Here is a 15,673-nt window from a genome sequence, read left to right as displayed (position 1 = left end):
ACTGGGATAACAGGCCACTATATTTGGATTTCCTTACCTGAGGACCAAATTCATTATTCATGCTTATAAGACAGACACTATACCAATGAAGCAATTGGATTATTTTGTTTCCTGATTTACTTGTCATTCTCATAAACACTGCTTATAGTAAACTGCTCAGGAAACTTCTGCGGCATTGAACCTCTTATTACCAAAAAGACAGTATAGTTAGTGGCATAAAGGAAAGTAATTAAGGAATTAGAAGATTCTCAAGGTATAACCTAATGCAGAGGAGAAGGACACACGCATAGTTTTGGTCTCCTCTGCTAAAAACAATGTCAGTGGCTGGAGCAGCTATATATGTGAGACTGGGGGTGACCAGCGGCATGGACTAACGTCCCTGCTTCCTCCTCCTGTGGACAGGGCGTTCCTACATCCTTGCACACTTGACTTTTGTCCTGCTTCCCCCTTTACTCAAGGACATGGGATACTGGTGGGATGTTGATGAAAATGCTGAGCTTACGAATTTCCTCTGAAATACGAGCTGTGGCCATGAAGTAACACAGATGAGCAGTCTAGCCAGTTTACTAATCATTAATTTTGACTATCTCATAATGAAAGCTTAATGAAGCAAAAGTCAAACAGTTGACATGAATGTGCTGAAAGAGAAATAGCACCACGGTTTGGGGAATAGTAAAGGAAGTTGCAAAACATCACTGAATCCATTTTAATGTGCTTAGATTGCTAGATTCCTGCTGCGGGCGCATTATAGACCAGCTGTCTGCTTTAGAGGAAGATGCTAAGGGTTGGCTTGGCATTGTGTGAACACGTGGAAAAGTACCTCTTAAATAATACCCTAAATTCACACCCTATGTAGTCATCACATGGACATTTTTCTGGAATATATATATATATATATGAAACTTAGATAAAATGGAAAGATATATAAAATTCACAAGGAAAACACACCGTATACAGTCAATATATAGCTAACTTATGACTTACATTTTACGTAACTGAGGAAGTTTCTTAAATATTCCTGTGGCTTCTAACACTGTGAATTCATTATTATTGAGACGCCTGGGGAAAGAAAAAAAGAAAGAAGATCAAAGTTTTCTCATAGGTACCAAGTGTTTAGCTTGTGTTTGTTACACTAAGGTATAACATTATTTAATGTTAACTTTGAAATGCAGCACATATATAAGAGAGGATTTATAAAATTTACTTATGTTTTTATCATTTCATCAAAATCTTAAAAAATCAAAAATTCTTAATTATACTGAAATATAAAAAAAAGTCAAAGAATAATCAAAACCATCTCATATACAGTAGTCTCTAAGTGAAAGTTTGCAAGCGTTTCTTTTTTCACTATTGTCTACCTCGCATGCATTTCCCCGCTAAGTACCGGCTCAGACCTTTATCATTCACAGATCAACTTATACACAATTCAAATACTATAAAGTACTCCAAGTATAGAATTTCAGTATATTTGTAAAATTGCAAGCCAGGTGAAATGATTCATACAGGTAGTCTCAGTACTCAGGAGGCAAAAGTGGAGGACTGGAGCAAGTCCAAGGCTAGTGTGGTTTACCTGGTGAACTCTAGGCAATCAGGGCAATATAAGAAACTCCATCTCAAACAAAAACAGAAACAACTGTCTCAACTAAACCAAACAAGACCCGGCACAACAATCTTTATTAATGCAATATTCTTTCATCACCCAAAAAGCACTCCAAAATAAATACCAATCATCAGCAATAGACTCTATTATCACAGCCAACTTCCTATCACCATCCCCCATTGGTGCCAAACTACACTTATTCTCTTATTCTGGACATTTCATTTAATTGGAATCCTACAGAATATGCCTTTTGCTTCATCTCATAGGACGTTCTGATGATTTATTTTATTTTCAATTATGTAATTACGTGTGGGTATGTGCATCTACTTACAGGTAGATACAGAAGTCTAGGTGCCCACAGGGGCCAGAACAGGGCACTGGATCCCCTGAAGCTGAGTGGCAGGTGATTATGAGCCAGCTTGCACAGCTGCTTTAAATTAAATTTGGGTTCTCTTGTAGAAGCCATATGATATGTGCTCTTAAAAGCTGAGCCACCTCTCCAACCACTTTAAGATGTTTAATTGTGATTAATTTTATGATGTTATCAGTATTTCATTGTTTTTGATAACTGAACAATAGAATGGTCATCCCACACTTATTTGGCCATTTATCAGTTAGTGGCACTTGTTCTACTCTATATTTTGTCTATTATTAAAATTCTAGGCTGACTGTGGCATGCAGGATTTTGTGTGAATGTACCTTTTAAATTTTTTTGGGGGGCCAGTCACCTTGAGATTTATTCCAAAAGGCTTTTTATACAATGTCAAGGACGAAGGTAAAAGACCTCCCCATTTCAAGATCAAAGCACAACGTACAGCAGCCAAGTGTAGACCCTTCAGAACACCTGGTAAACCACACCTGTGGCCAAATCATTTCATTATGCATCTCTGCTGGGTAAAGCAAGCTCAGATTCTCTGACAATGAGTAATGTCTTACTAGGCAATGGTCAAGTGATAGCCCGAACTGACCTACTCTGGTAAATTTTTGAGAATATACATAGAAGTAGATTTTGTTAGACCACACGATAGACCTATGCATACTACATTGAAGAACAAACCATTTTCCCAAGGTTATACTTCTACTATTTTACAATTAAATTACCTATGTATATTTTTTTCTCCCACATTTCATTGTCTCCACCCATCTCTGATTTTCTAAGTGATGGTAATGAGAAAATTTTCCCATAGGATCATATATTCAAACAATTGTCTCAAGTCCTGTTTGAGGAGGTCCAGTCATGCTGGAGGAAGTATATGTATAACTAGGGATATTTTAAAAATATTTATAACTTCACCTCATTTTCTGAGTGTCTATGATATGTGACCCATCAACCACTTTCCTGCTTCAGTTACCTGGTGCCATGATTTCCATTTCATGATGAACTCTCATTCAGGAGCCCTTAGGCAAAATAAACTCTTCTATAAGTTGCTTTGGATCATGGTGTTTACACATTTGTGCAAGTACTGCACAAAGAAATACACAATGTGAAGCGTGGAGATGAAAACATCACAGCAACAGAAAAGTAACTAATACAGAAGTTTGTTCTTAGAAGTTAGATTGTTGCTATGAAGAACATGGTAGTGTTGATGTTTTGGAGAGATTTGGATGAATCTGGAGAAGTCTGAACTGGAAAAGTAGTTGACTGTTATAGGCAGAACTTAATTAACCACTCTAGGAAGAATCTGGAGGAGTATAATCCTGGAGAGTAATGCAGATATTGTAGACCCAGATCATTAGTTAAGATGGAAACAAAAAGTCTATCAGTAACTGGGCTAGAGAACATTCATTTGTATGATATTTTGGCCAAGCCTCTGGCTTCATTCTGTACATGTCCTACGAACTTAGGTAAATTAAAAAGCGATGGATTAATTTCTTTGATAGCATGATTTCAAGGCAAACCAACACTGAGTCTCTGGAATGGCTACTACTGGTTACTTTTATGAATATCTACCATCCTAAAGAACAAGGGGTGCACAAATAAATATAAAATGTGCAGCATGGAGAGGAAAACAACACCAGAAGTCTTAAGGGTGTCCCCAAAGCATGGGCTGCAAAGAAAACTGTAATTGTTAAGGAGCTTAATGGCATAAAAGAAAAGCCCCTTGCTCTCCACTGGAGTAGGAGAGTTGTTCTCAGGGAAAGACCCCACCCAGGTAAAGCTTCAATTTGTGAAGTGAAAGAGCTTAAGGAATTCCTTGCTCCTAGAAAGCAACAGCATATAAAAGCAGCTAATACCAAGGGTGTGAACATCTATGCCGAACTGTCAACTGAATTTGGCATTATCATCAACATGGTAGCAATTTGGAAGACACAAATGATAAAAGACTGAGGAAATTGTGAGTTCTTCCTGTGTGGAATCAAAGAAGTGACTAGGTCTGGGGTGTCAAACAGGTGACGAGGTCTGGCAATGATGACAGAGTCGGAGTCCCTGTAAGGAGGCCCCAAGTAGACACTGAAGAAAGCCGATGCTGCACTTAAGTTTTCCAATGACACATTTGCCAAGAAGAGCTGCACACAGGAAGTGGAACCAGCCCAAGAGCGAAGTGTGTGACATAGGCTGCAAACCTGCAAGGTGAGGTGCCATCTAAATCCTTTGACACTGAAGCCCCCAGATACTAAACATGGAACTTCAGGCTTTGATGTTTGCCTTGTTGGGTTTTAGTTTTGCTTTGGCCCAATCTTTCTCCTTCTTGAATGGTATACCCCCATTCTTCCTTTTTGAATGGTAATGTATATAATACGGGCCATTGTACGTGGGATGCATTTAAAAAAAGATTTAATGGAGACTAAAATTACTTTGAGTCTCAAAAGAGATTTAATACTTTTGAACAGTGTTGAGACTGTTAAAGACCAAGGGTTTTTTGAAGTTGGATTAAATGTATTTTGAATCACGAGATGGCAATGAGTTTGACTCATGAGATAGCAATGAGGCTATGGGGACCAGAGTGAGTAATATAGCAGTTTGAATGAGAAATATTCTCTATAGGTTCATTCATGTATTAGAACACTTGGTCCTCAGTTGATGACACTGCTTGGGAAGGTTATAGATTTTTTTTTTTTAGGAGTCGTGGCTAGAGGAAGTATGTCATGAGTTTTGAGAGTTTAAAGCTTTTCACTATGTCCTCAGTCTCTGCTTCCTGTGTGCTTATGAAAAATGCCTAGACAGTTCCACTCCTTTCTTGCTCTGTGGACTCTCCTGTAACCACACAAACAACTTTTTATACTAAATGTTGCTTTTCTTCTTGCTATGTTATCACAGCAGCAGAAAAATAATAGTTTTGCATTTTCTAAGAACCAACTTTTGCATATGGTTAATTTTTCACTGGAAAAATGTTATCATGGATAACTTGACCATCTCCTAAGGTAACATAACCTTTATAATGTTGAATTTTAAGAGATTTTAATATATTCTGCATATAAATTTACTGGCAGTATATGACTAGTAAACATTCTGAATCTAAATCCTTTACTGAGAGCATGCTTTGCAAACACTTTTCTCTTAAGTATTCATTTTATATGCATTATTTTAAAAATATCAAACTTTGAAAACATATATAATTTTTTCTGAATCTTACATTAGAAACTAGGCTGTAGTAGAATTATTGATTGGAGAATAAACTTGTTTAACTAATTATCATGCTCATTATAATATCACGTGTGTGCAGCATTATCAGAAATAAACTAAAGTCCACGAATAGCCACACAGAGTGGAATTCAGGGATCTTGCTACATGTTCTCTGAATTTCTGAAAATTGAGTTAGTGAATATACCATGAAACAGTGGGTGTAAAAAAGAAATCACCAGCACCACAAAGAAACTAGTTTCTATTAACCCTTTGAAAGACATTATTTCTAATTATCCAAACTGCTTTGAATTCATTACATAACAGGCATGGGTATAAATACAGTGGGACAGAGATGCTAACGCACAATCCCTGAAGTCAAGAGGCTGCAATCTAGTTGAAGACAGAAGGATTATGCATACACACAGAGACAATCAACTTTGGAAAGCAATAAATGACAAATACCAGATGGTGCCATAAATAAACACAGCTAAGATGTTCAGAAAATGATTAGATTTCACTACTGGCTTCATGGGTCTTGGAAAACTAACACTGTATACTTTCCTTTTATAACCAGGAAAGGTGAACTACCCATGAGCATAGTATCTGCCAATAGTTCCGAAATTACGTTTTTTTCATACTCTGGATCCTATGGTAAATTTGTAAATATAAATTTGATCATGTCTTAGTTTTCAGCTTTCCCTAGTCTGCTATTCACTGTTTATAAACAAATAAACAGCAAACAACTATTATTTACCCTTCAACTGGCAATCACTGAGTCCTTTCACTTGTAACAGAGAAGTTGTCAATGAATCCTACAATAGATTTTTGTGAATAAGTATCAAATTATTTTGTTTGGCTGTTTTAAGAATTAAATGCCTTGCAAATTTATGAAGCACTTATAAATGTTCTGCCATAGTGAATATCTAATAATAACCAGATATTCCTGTTATTGTAAACATTAGTAAATGATGACTGAATTTTGAGTGATAATTTGATTGTTCAGTTATAGCTCTGCCTGACGATTGAACTGAGATAGTTTTAAACATATTCTTGAACAAAGAAGAGGGCCTCTCAATTCAGCATGTATTAATTAAGTGAATTCAATTATTCAGAATTAAAATGTCATGACAAAAATCCCAGTGTTTTCATACAGTCTCTTTGTGTCCCTTGCTCCCTCCCAGGCAGGATCTTGTAGCCGGATAAACTTACAGCTCTGCTGTGTATTGGGGAATATGGTCTGGGATTTTGTTGAGTTTTTGATTGGAGCAATCTACAGTGGTCCCTTCACAGCGACACTTTTCAGGACAAGCCAAGTCTGCAAAGCAGTCTCCACTTAATTTTGATCGATAATCTTCTGTGCCTATTGAGGATTCAAGCCAAAAATAAGATTCTGAGTCTGAATGCTAGAATAGCCATTAATACATAGGAAGAAAAACAGTAGGATAACTATAGATTATGCAGCAGGGAGACAACTTAGGGCACTTTGGTCAATGGATGTCAGGAAAGGATTAAAAGAAAGGCTTGGAATTTTCTGGAAAAAAGAGTGACCAGATTCACACGACAGGAAAACATTAATAAAGTTGAGCTTTTCACAGCTGTACTTTCTGCTGATCCGGTTCTGAGCCATGCTAGTCTATTGCACAGCTAATCACACAATGGCTATGAATTGTTAAATTTTTATTTTTATTTTTCTGAGTCAAAAATTGAAAACATATCTTGTAATAAACATACTCCTGTATATTATTGTAAAGTAGGGCTTTTAAGGAAAACCATATACTTAGGTTTTAAATTTTTCTATGGACTTTGTTATTCTCTCCCTCTCACATAATCTTCAGAAACACCCCCAAAAGCCCTCTTTTTTTTTTTCATTTTGACTCTATAAAAAAGACAAGTAAGAACTGCCTTAAGCCTCAGCAGCTTGCCATGCTGTAGAAAGCTGCGTGACGTTCCATGGTGCTTGACGGAACCATGTTTTACTCATACCTCGCAACCACATGGTTAGATCAAGCACAACAGAAAATCTCGCTACATTATCACTACACCAACCACTAGGCCAGAGGGAAGACCGAGAGGAAAGACGAAGGGAGGAGAAAAGCTACGGACGGTCTGGAAGCATCATACTGTTCACATGACATGCATTCTTCCCGGAGAATGTGTATGAGCGTTGTGAGAGCGTAACTACCGAAGGGTGCCTGGAAACACAAAGAAGGGGCTATATGGAAAGGTGCCTCCCGAGTTCCTCAGAACTGCAGAGCGGAAACCACAGCTTTCGGGAAGAACATCCAGGAAGAAGTTGAAGGTAAGCTACAAGGACAACAGAGACGCTCAAGAGATCTGTGGTTTCTTCATGGAAAACGGGCGCAAAACATCAAGACTAGAAGGAGGTACATCAGGGACTGAAAAGAGGGTATGTTACATTTCAGATGAGACACTTTTACTTACAGGCCAAATGGTGAATTCCTGCAAAAGAAAAGATCACCAACAAGGAAAGAAAGACAGAATCATCCTAGTTAAGGTTACAGACACATGTATATCAATCTATGTTCTCTTCCTTGTTCCTTTACTATGACAGTCATGGGATGGCACTGTGTCATGTGTTTGCCGTGCTTTGCAAAATTCATAGCACCTTTGAAGTATCACGGCTTACAGAAAATGCAATGGTTTAAAAGATGTGCAGTAAAAATTAAATGCTCATGGGTTCCTTTAACAGCTGAATTGTCTGCAAGACCGGTTTTCTATTGTATTATTACTGGAATGTTTAGAATGCCATACAGAAGAGCAATTGAGGAATGCACATATAAAATGAATGAAAAGCCAATGATGGAAAGTTGCAAGGACTATAGATAGAATCTATGCATTAATAGTTAAGGGGTAGGTCACATGCTTCTGAATGACCTCCAAGTTTTAAGGCTTATTACTTCATGGGAACATAATCAGAATCCCAACAAAAAATTTGAAATGCCAAATATAACAATGTATGTGTCACATTATATTATAGAAATAAGTGCCATTCTATTTATTGAAGAATCTGGTTTTTTTCCTGTCTTCAGAGATTACTCCACATGAAAGCTAACAGTATTCTGATAACAGTATCGACAATAGGTTCACTGAGTGCATTTCTAAAATTTAGAGTCAATACCATGGTAATCAACAATTCTTATTTTAAAACCATTTATTAGGTAGACACAAATCTTAAATAGTACTTGAGATGGAAAAAGCATAATGGGAAACAAGTAATCTATGTGCCACAGCTTCTATAAGTTATTTTAAAATATAAACTGAATTATCAAACCTTCAGGATTAACACATAATCTTTCATATAGAAGTTATTTTCTAAAACAGATATGGGCTCCTATCTTCTAGCAAAAGCAGAAAACGTAACTATCACAACAACATGATTTTTTTGTATTGCATTGAGTTATACTGGTATTTTTGTATCTAAATTATTAAGAAGCTGAACGGAATAATTTGGTAATTACTAGGTGAATTGCCACAGTATTGGGATTCAAATCATACTGGTATGCACAGTTTGGTTTTCAGAGTATTCCTTTTTTTTTTTCAGTTAAGTCTCAATTGTTAGGTAACTTTGCACTTAGTTGGCTAAAAATAACAAAACTTATACATTGATGATGAACTAATCAATTGACCTCAGCACATTACTGGTTATACATGAAGACACAATATGTAGACTATTGATCATTGAAATTCAAATTAATCGATATAATTAAATCTATTAAATATATACAATTAATTAAATGATAAGAGTAAGTAATAAATACATCCTTAAAATCAAGGCCAATCAGTACTTTATCTACATTTTAATACATAGTGTTCTGGAGCAAACAATCAAGAGGCATTTGCACAGTTGGCAGGCAAGACCAAAGTAAGTAAAGGACACCCTTGAAAGAGCTAGCTCTACACTCATCAGTGTGAAGGTGTCCCATGGAAGCAAAGGGAGGAAACACCACAATCGCATCTTTAGAAACATGGTCTCCTTCTGCTTAGATTATTCGAGGCATTTAGTGCCCATTAGCTGTTAATGACTTCAAGATGGATGTGAATATCCCTTTGGTAGAGAAATAATCCGACTCCAGACAGGCAAGAACGTACAATTACAAATAAATTAATAATTAAAAAAACAAGTGCAGCTAAGTCAGCATAAAACAGCTGCTTTATATTTTAGAAAGAACGAACGTAAGCAGAAAGTCTTTTCAAACCCAGAAGCTTTTAAAAAGTAAGTTTTTTTCCCCGAAAATGCAGTTCTGCATATTTATACCTGATTTTATATAGAACTAGCTCTTTGACAATAGAGAGGCTGCTGTCTTTAAAACTAGCCTAGTAAGCTACATTTTAAAAACAGGCTGAAAGATTAGAGAGAGAGAGAAAAAAACATGATTTAAGTAGTAAGCCATAGGTTCAAACATTTTGGCTACTGTGAAAAACTGCAGATAATGTGCAAAGGAGAAAAGGAAGAAGGTGGGTTGGTTTTTTTTTTTTTTAAATAAGAGTTCAAAATCAGAAGCTGCATGCAGAGGTGGGGCTTTCAGGGTCCAGCTACAAGTGATCTATGCATAAGTCCCTCTATCTATGGAGTGTTCACTGTACTTCCCAAAGCATGCACATCAATGTTTAGAAGCTATATAAGTCAAGGAAAGGGTGTCTGCAGTTAGTCCTACCACCGAGCAAAACCTACCTGGAATGAAATACTGTTCTTTAGCTAAATAAAAAAAAAGAGAAAAAATAGAAGATGTACCTGAATGTCAGCAAGCAGAGATATGAGTTATATTAGATCAAGAATGGGCTAAAGTTATACAAATAACTAAGTGACAAAGCATATTCACAGAACTAAAACAATACACAGTGAGTGATAAACTTACAAAGATGGACAATAACAAATATAGTTTTTATATTAGATGTTTAGCATGAATTAACTACACAATGGTTAATGTGCCCAGAAGAATTAGGTAGCACACTCCCCAAATGACAGTGAATGTTTCCTAACATCAGCACACATATAACAGTAGACCAACATGAACAATGGTTCCCACTTAACAGTTATGCAATGATTTGTGTTGGGTAAATGCAGTATTTCCCAACTGTGAAAAGATAGTCTCAAAAAAAAAAAAAATGTGGCTTCCCAGTTTATCCCAGAAAGAAAAGCGGCATCAGGAAACTCCTACCCTCTACTTCTGAAAAAAAAAAAATAACCCATGTAATCAAGTCTTATTTTGGATTCTGAATGAATGAAAGCATGTCTGACAGTTTGATATTGGTCACTAGAGACTGGTACAACAAACAGGAGGAGTAACACCACTTTTAAGCAGCATTTCCAGTTATCTGAACCGTAAGGGCATACACACTAAGAGGGACCCAGGCACCATTTCATTGTTTGGTATTCATTTTGCTGGTTATATTATTTGGGTTGTGTCTATATTTCTCCCACTTTCCTCCTCCCCAGACAGAAGGAAAAAAAAGAGATTGTACAATGCTTGGTAATCAGCTGAAGGCAGCTGCTGTCGCTAATTCTCAAGTAGCCATAGCTTTCGGTCCTAAGGGAAACGGCTCATGAAGTGAGAAATTACCTGAACAACGGAATTTCTTGCTTTTGATCTGTCCAATTCTTTTGTTAGCCAGGCGGCGGGGGCTGGTGCAACGGGCACCGCTGGTCTCAATTGGGTTGGTGTGTAGATAATCCGCTAGCCACTTGAGATGGCAGTCACAAATGAAAGGGTTCTGGGCCAAATGCCTTTCAGAAACACAGCAGAGGAGTTTTATACATGATTTGCTTACAAGTCGCCTCTCACACTCACATTGAAAGTAATCATCATTATACTTGGTAAAAGTTGTGAATACATACATAGTTTGGATGGCTCTGAGAGCTGAGAAGGTGCCCTTGGCAACAGTCTGAAGCTTGTTGTCATACAAGGAGAGTAGGTTCAAGTTGTGAAGGTCCTGAAAAGCATCTACCCGAAGGCAATTTATCTTGTTGGCATTCAATAATCTGTTTGATCAAACAGTCATAAAATTAAAGTGTAGCAGCTCATTAACTCACCTGTAATATAGCCCTTCTGTAGGAAACCCAATCAAGAGAAATGCATTTAATTTTAAAACTAATGTTGTAAATTTAATAATAATGTAGGAACTCTGAATGGGAGATTGGAGGATTACATTAAAAAACAAGAGACAAATGGTAAAATGAACTGAAATCAAGTGGTTCAATAAAAATGATCAAAAGACTGTAAAAGATAACTGAGAGGTAAAACCATAGACAAAGGTAGATGAGGCCTAGCTGCTGTTGTCAAGAGCAAATTAAAAATAATTTAGGGCCGGGCGGTGGTGGCACACGCCTTTAATCCCAGCACTCGGGAGGCAGAGGCAGGCGGATTTCTGTGAGTTCAAGGCTAGCCTGGGCTACCAAGTGAGTTCCAGGAAAAGGCACAAAGCTACACAGAGAAACCCTGTCTTGAAAAACAAAAAAACAAAAAAACAAAAAAAAAATTTAGATGATTATTAGTGTCTCCAGTCACTTTAGAATGTTAGTCTCCGAAAACAGCAACCAGAGTGGTCCTTCACGACATACCCCCCACAGGACCATGCAATAGCTCTGGTCTGAGTACAAGTCTAGACAGAGAACATCCTTCAGAATTAATGTCCAAAAGGGTCTATAGCTCACTCTTGGGATACCACAGCCTCACTCAGTACCCCCCACCCCCCTGTGGCTACTTGAGTTGACACTTTGCTCTTTTCCATTATGATCAGATTCGATGTCCTCTATTCAGAAATGTCTCCCAGATTGCTAATCACATTGCTTTTCTGGATTCTGCTAAACACAAACATGATCTTCTTCACCCCTACACTGCCTCCTATATTTTCTGGGTTTCTGCCCCTTTCCAATACCTAATTCTTTCCATTCATTATATTCAGTCTATTTTTTTCTGTTTTTCTAACATATATATATATATATATATATATATATATATATATATATATGTCATATATACATATATATCACACATTCTCACACACACACACACACACACGCACACACACACACACACACACATATGTGTGTGTGTGTGTGTGTGTGTATGTAAGTTACCAGTGACTGTCATTTGTACCTAGAATGTGGGTATTTTTTAGTTTGTTCCCTCATAGTTTACACACCTCTACTACATACTACATGCTCAAGTTTATCTGCTGTCACATGACTACCTGATAACTCTCCTGGATAGGAAAGTTACACTATTACATTCAAGGCTCTACACAATATCCTACATTCTCACTCTTCCCTAGATTAAATCACCTACTGTGAAAGTGTACTTTAGAGATCATCCACTGGTGGGCATTATTCATGTAGGTTAAATACAATGGTTATATGTGACTGTGTCTTATCATTGGTGCTATAATTTTTTTCTGGAATATAATTTCTACTTTGGCATAGGCTGCCCTCTCTATGACTTCTTAAGCACCATAGGTAATGCTACATGGTCTCATTACCTGTTTCAAGCTGAGTGGCACATTCCTCTAAATACAGCTTAGCCATCTTTGTGGTACTTGTTTAATGTTCTCTGTCTCTACCTTTTTAAATTTTATTTAGAGACTTAAACCATTATAATAGCTCAAAATTACCTGCTATGTGGTTTGAGTAATTCTCATTATGTAACATAATGAATAAGTTTTCTTATTGACAATAAATGTTTACAGCTAACGAATGTTTGGCTTTCACTTTTTTACATTCTTTATAAATATGTGAGATTTAAATATTTAATGTGAGATTTATATTTAAATATAAATATCTTCTGATATTCCTGTTTTGTGTTCACCCATCAGGAGCTGAAGATTTAGGTTTCTTTATGATGCATCTAAAATTTTCCTAAAAGCCCTGGACTTTTTTTTTTTTTAAATTCAGGGTTGATGGTTTCAAGAAATACATACCGTCCCACCCTTGGCATTAATATAAGCAATGCTGATAATGTTACTTAATTCATATGTTGACTGAATAAAGGAGTTGGAGAATAAATATTAAAGACGAGGTTGTTGAAAGCAGTTGTTTCTGTGAGAGGTCAGTGCTCATTCTAAAACAGCATGGTGTGAAGACTAAAGACAAACCAGCCATATTTCCTTAATTTCCTTCTTCTTCCTACCACCCACCTGTTGGTAGGAGGCAAAGCTAAGAACCTTCCACGTCATAATGTTCTTGGCTATTTGCAAAAGGATTGGGATAACCTATTTTTTAAATCCTGGAAGGCTGAAGAATGGGCCATTGTTGGGAGCTGGGAGCTGGGATATTAAAAACAATAGCTTTATAAATAATGTTTTCTTACATGCAGATCTCTGTGCTTTACTCACACATGTGTTACAGTAACCATAAATACCTCAGTTTTGAGTGTTAATGGTAAATAGCTCAATGATGATAAAAACAAATGAGGATACTGGGCATGGAGTATGTTCTTGGAAAATGAGAATGTTATCAATGTGGTAGCAATATTTGGCGATAGTATTATATTATAACTAAAATATGCAAAAACATTTATGATATATAATATGCATAGTCATTTTATTAAATAAGACATTGAAAAATTAATTTCAAAGAGTTAGAACCTTTAAATGATCATTTAGCTCACAGGAGCAGTATGTACCATTACTTACTAATGTATGTATCATAAATTGAGTAGATTATATAGTGCCAAGAAGTGAATGATACACACAGTAATTTTTCTTTTAACATTTGGCTTTTTGCATATTTGTATTTGGATGCAATTCAAACTACAGTCATAAAGATTGGTGAAAAGAGTTTAACACAATTATACTTGTGTATAATAGTGACAATAAGTTTCTCAAGTAAAGAATAACAGCTGCATTAAGGAAGGTTGTGGGGTTACTAGTAAGTTTTGAATCAATCACCCAGGTGCCAATGAATGAATACTATTGAAAGAGAGAACAGTGTTCCAAAATTAAGAATTCTGAGAGAGACTGGTTGTGAGCAAGGTGAGGAAAAGCAACAAATCATGATTATCTTTATATTGAAAGCTTCCAGAGTAGGGTCTGCCATAAATGAGGTTGCTAGGTAGTGGGTGTCACAGACTAAATTTAACCCTTACACTGCCTTCTTATGCATTCTGTTTTTAACAAACTTGCTTTACAAGTGATCAGGCACTAAGATACATGGCATCAAAATCTGGTACGTATACAAAGAGTAAATTTTTCTTTAAATATAAATGAGGGGCAGCTCTAGTCTATGCAGTGCAGTCTTTAATGCAATGGAGGGAATCAGAGACACCTCAGTAAAGATCAGTTGGGAGACTGTCACCATGGCCATGTATCTTACTGTACTCATGCTTGTGCTTGCAGAAGTTCGTCTGGATTTTACTGTTAGATCTTCTGTGCTGAGTAGATTGTAACTACATCCTATCTTTATGGCTCCATCCTAGCTGCTGGTAACATCAAAAATGAGAGGTTTTATGGGATGCACACCTCTCCGCAAAGGGGCAGCCAGAACACAATCATTCATTATATTGTGGGCAGCCAGAACACAACCATTCATTTTATTGTGGAAAGGAACATTCTTGGACAGTTCTGAAGAGTTTCATCTTCACATAAATAGCTATTACCAATTTTATCACTGCTTCATTAATCATATTTATCTCATTAAGTTGGGCCATTTTGGGTTGAAGCCTCCAGATAATAAAGAGATGATGTATTAAAAAAATGTTAATATGAAGTTCTACAGATCCGTAGCAATGGAATACTTACAGTAGTTGTAAGGAAAATAGTCCTTCAAATAAACTTTTTGGGAGTTCTGTGATCTTATTTCCATACAAGACACTGAAAAAAATTATAGAAAAAAAAATTAGAACCAAATAAGTCTAACTAGTTCACACACACACACACACACACACACACACACACACACACACACACGCACCTAGGGAGATTAGTAGGCATTTAATATAGCATCCAAGTGAAAATTGAGTGAAATAAAAATTGTCTGATTATGGATAATATACAAACTTACAGTACATAATTTGTACTGCATCAAAAACAAAACAATTCACAGTTTATTTGACCTTTTGTGAAAACAGTCCTTGTCAAACTGTAATGTTTTCTGCATAGAAAGAACATCCTCACACATGTGCATGCACATATTTTGTAGGCAATCAAAGCACAGTATATGTAGCAAATGCTATCAGTATAGAATCTATTGCCCATTAAGAGTGATTTCATGCTTAAAGTACTGGTATATAAGTAGCAACCCATATAAGGGCAGGAGCTTAAAATATTAAAAGGTATAATTTGTATGTGGAAGAACATAACATCTGAGAAAATAATGATTATGAATATGAATTAACATTTCAAGTGTGTATTTCCCATCCATCAAGTGTGAAGATGAATGAGCCATCAGGACATTGACTTCTGACTGCACACCAAGTGAAGGCATTAAAGGAAAGGGCTTTGGCTTAATCGAATCAGTATCTGCTACCTATCACAGGTGTTAGGATAGAGTGAGG

The 15,673-nt window shown here is 36.5% G+C and overlaps 1 protein-coding gene across 2 annotated transcripts in view; it reads right to left on the bottom strand.

The window, feature by feature from the left end:
• Positions 1-15,673, bottom strand: part of Slit2 (slit guidance ligand 2) — a 338,894-nt gene that overhangs the window by 78,606 nt on the left and 244,615 nt on the right. Inside the window, exons 12-17 of one of the 2 annotated variants that reach the window (XM_006976103.4) lie at positions 14,919-14,990; positions 11,023-11,166; positions 10,748-10,911; positions 9,859-9,882; positions 6,375-6,525; positions 985-1,059 (exon numbers count right to left, since the gene is read on the bottom strand). In XM_006976103.4, coding sequence (XP_006976165.1) covers positions 985-1,059; positions 6,375-6,525; positions 9,859-9,882; positions 10,748-10,911; positions 11,023-11,166; positions 14,919-14,990 — 630 coding nt within the window. The remainder of the gene's footprint in view (positions 1-984; positions 1,060-6,374; positions 6,526-9,858; positions 9,883-10,747; positions 10,912-11,022; positions 11,167-14,918; positions 14,991-15,673) is intronic. The other variant, XM_006976104.4, reaches the window with a different exon arrangement.

The sequence above is a fragment of the Peromyscus maniculatus genome, chromosome 10 (genome assembly GCF_049852395.1).
Source record: "Peromyscus maniculatus bairdii isolate BWxNUB_F1_BW_parent chromosome 10, HU_Pman_BW_mat_3.1, whole genome shotgun sequence".
Taxonomy (NCBI): Eukaryota; Metazoa; Chordata; class Mammalia; order Rodentia; family Cricetidae; genus Peromyscus; species Peromyscus maniculatus.
This window is presented reverse-complemented; position numbering and strand designations above follow the sequence as displayed.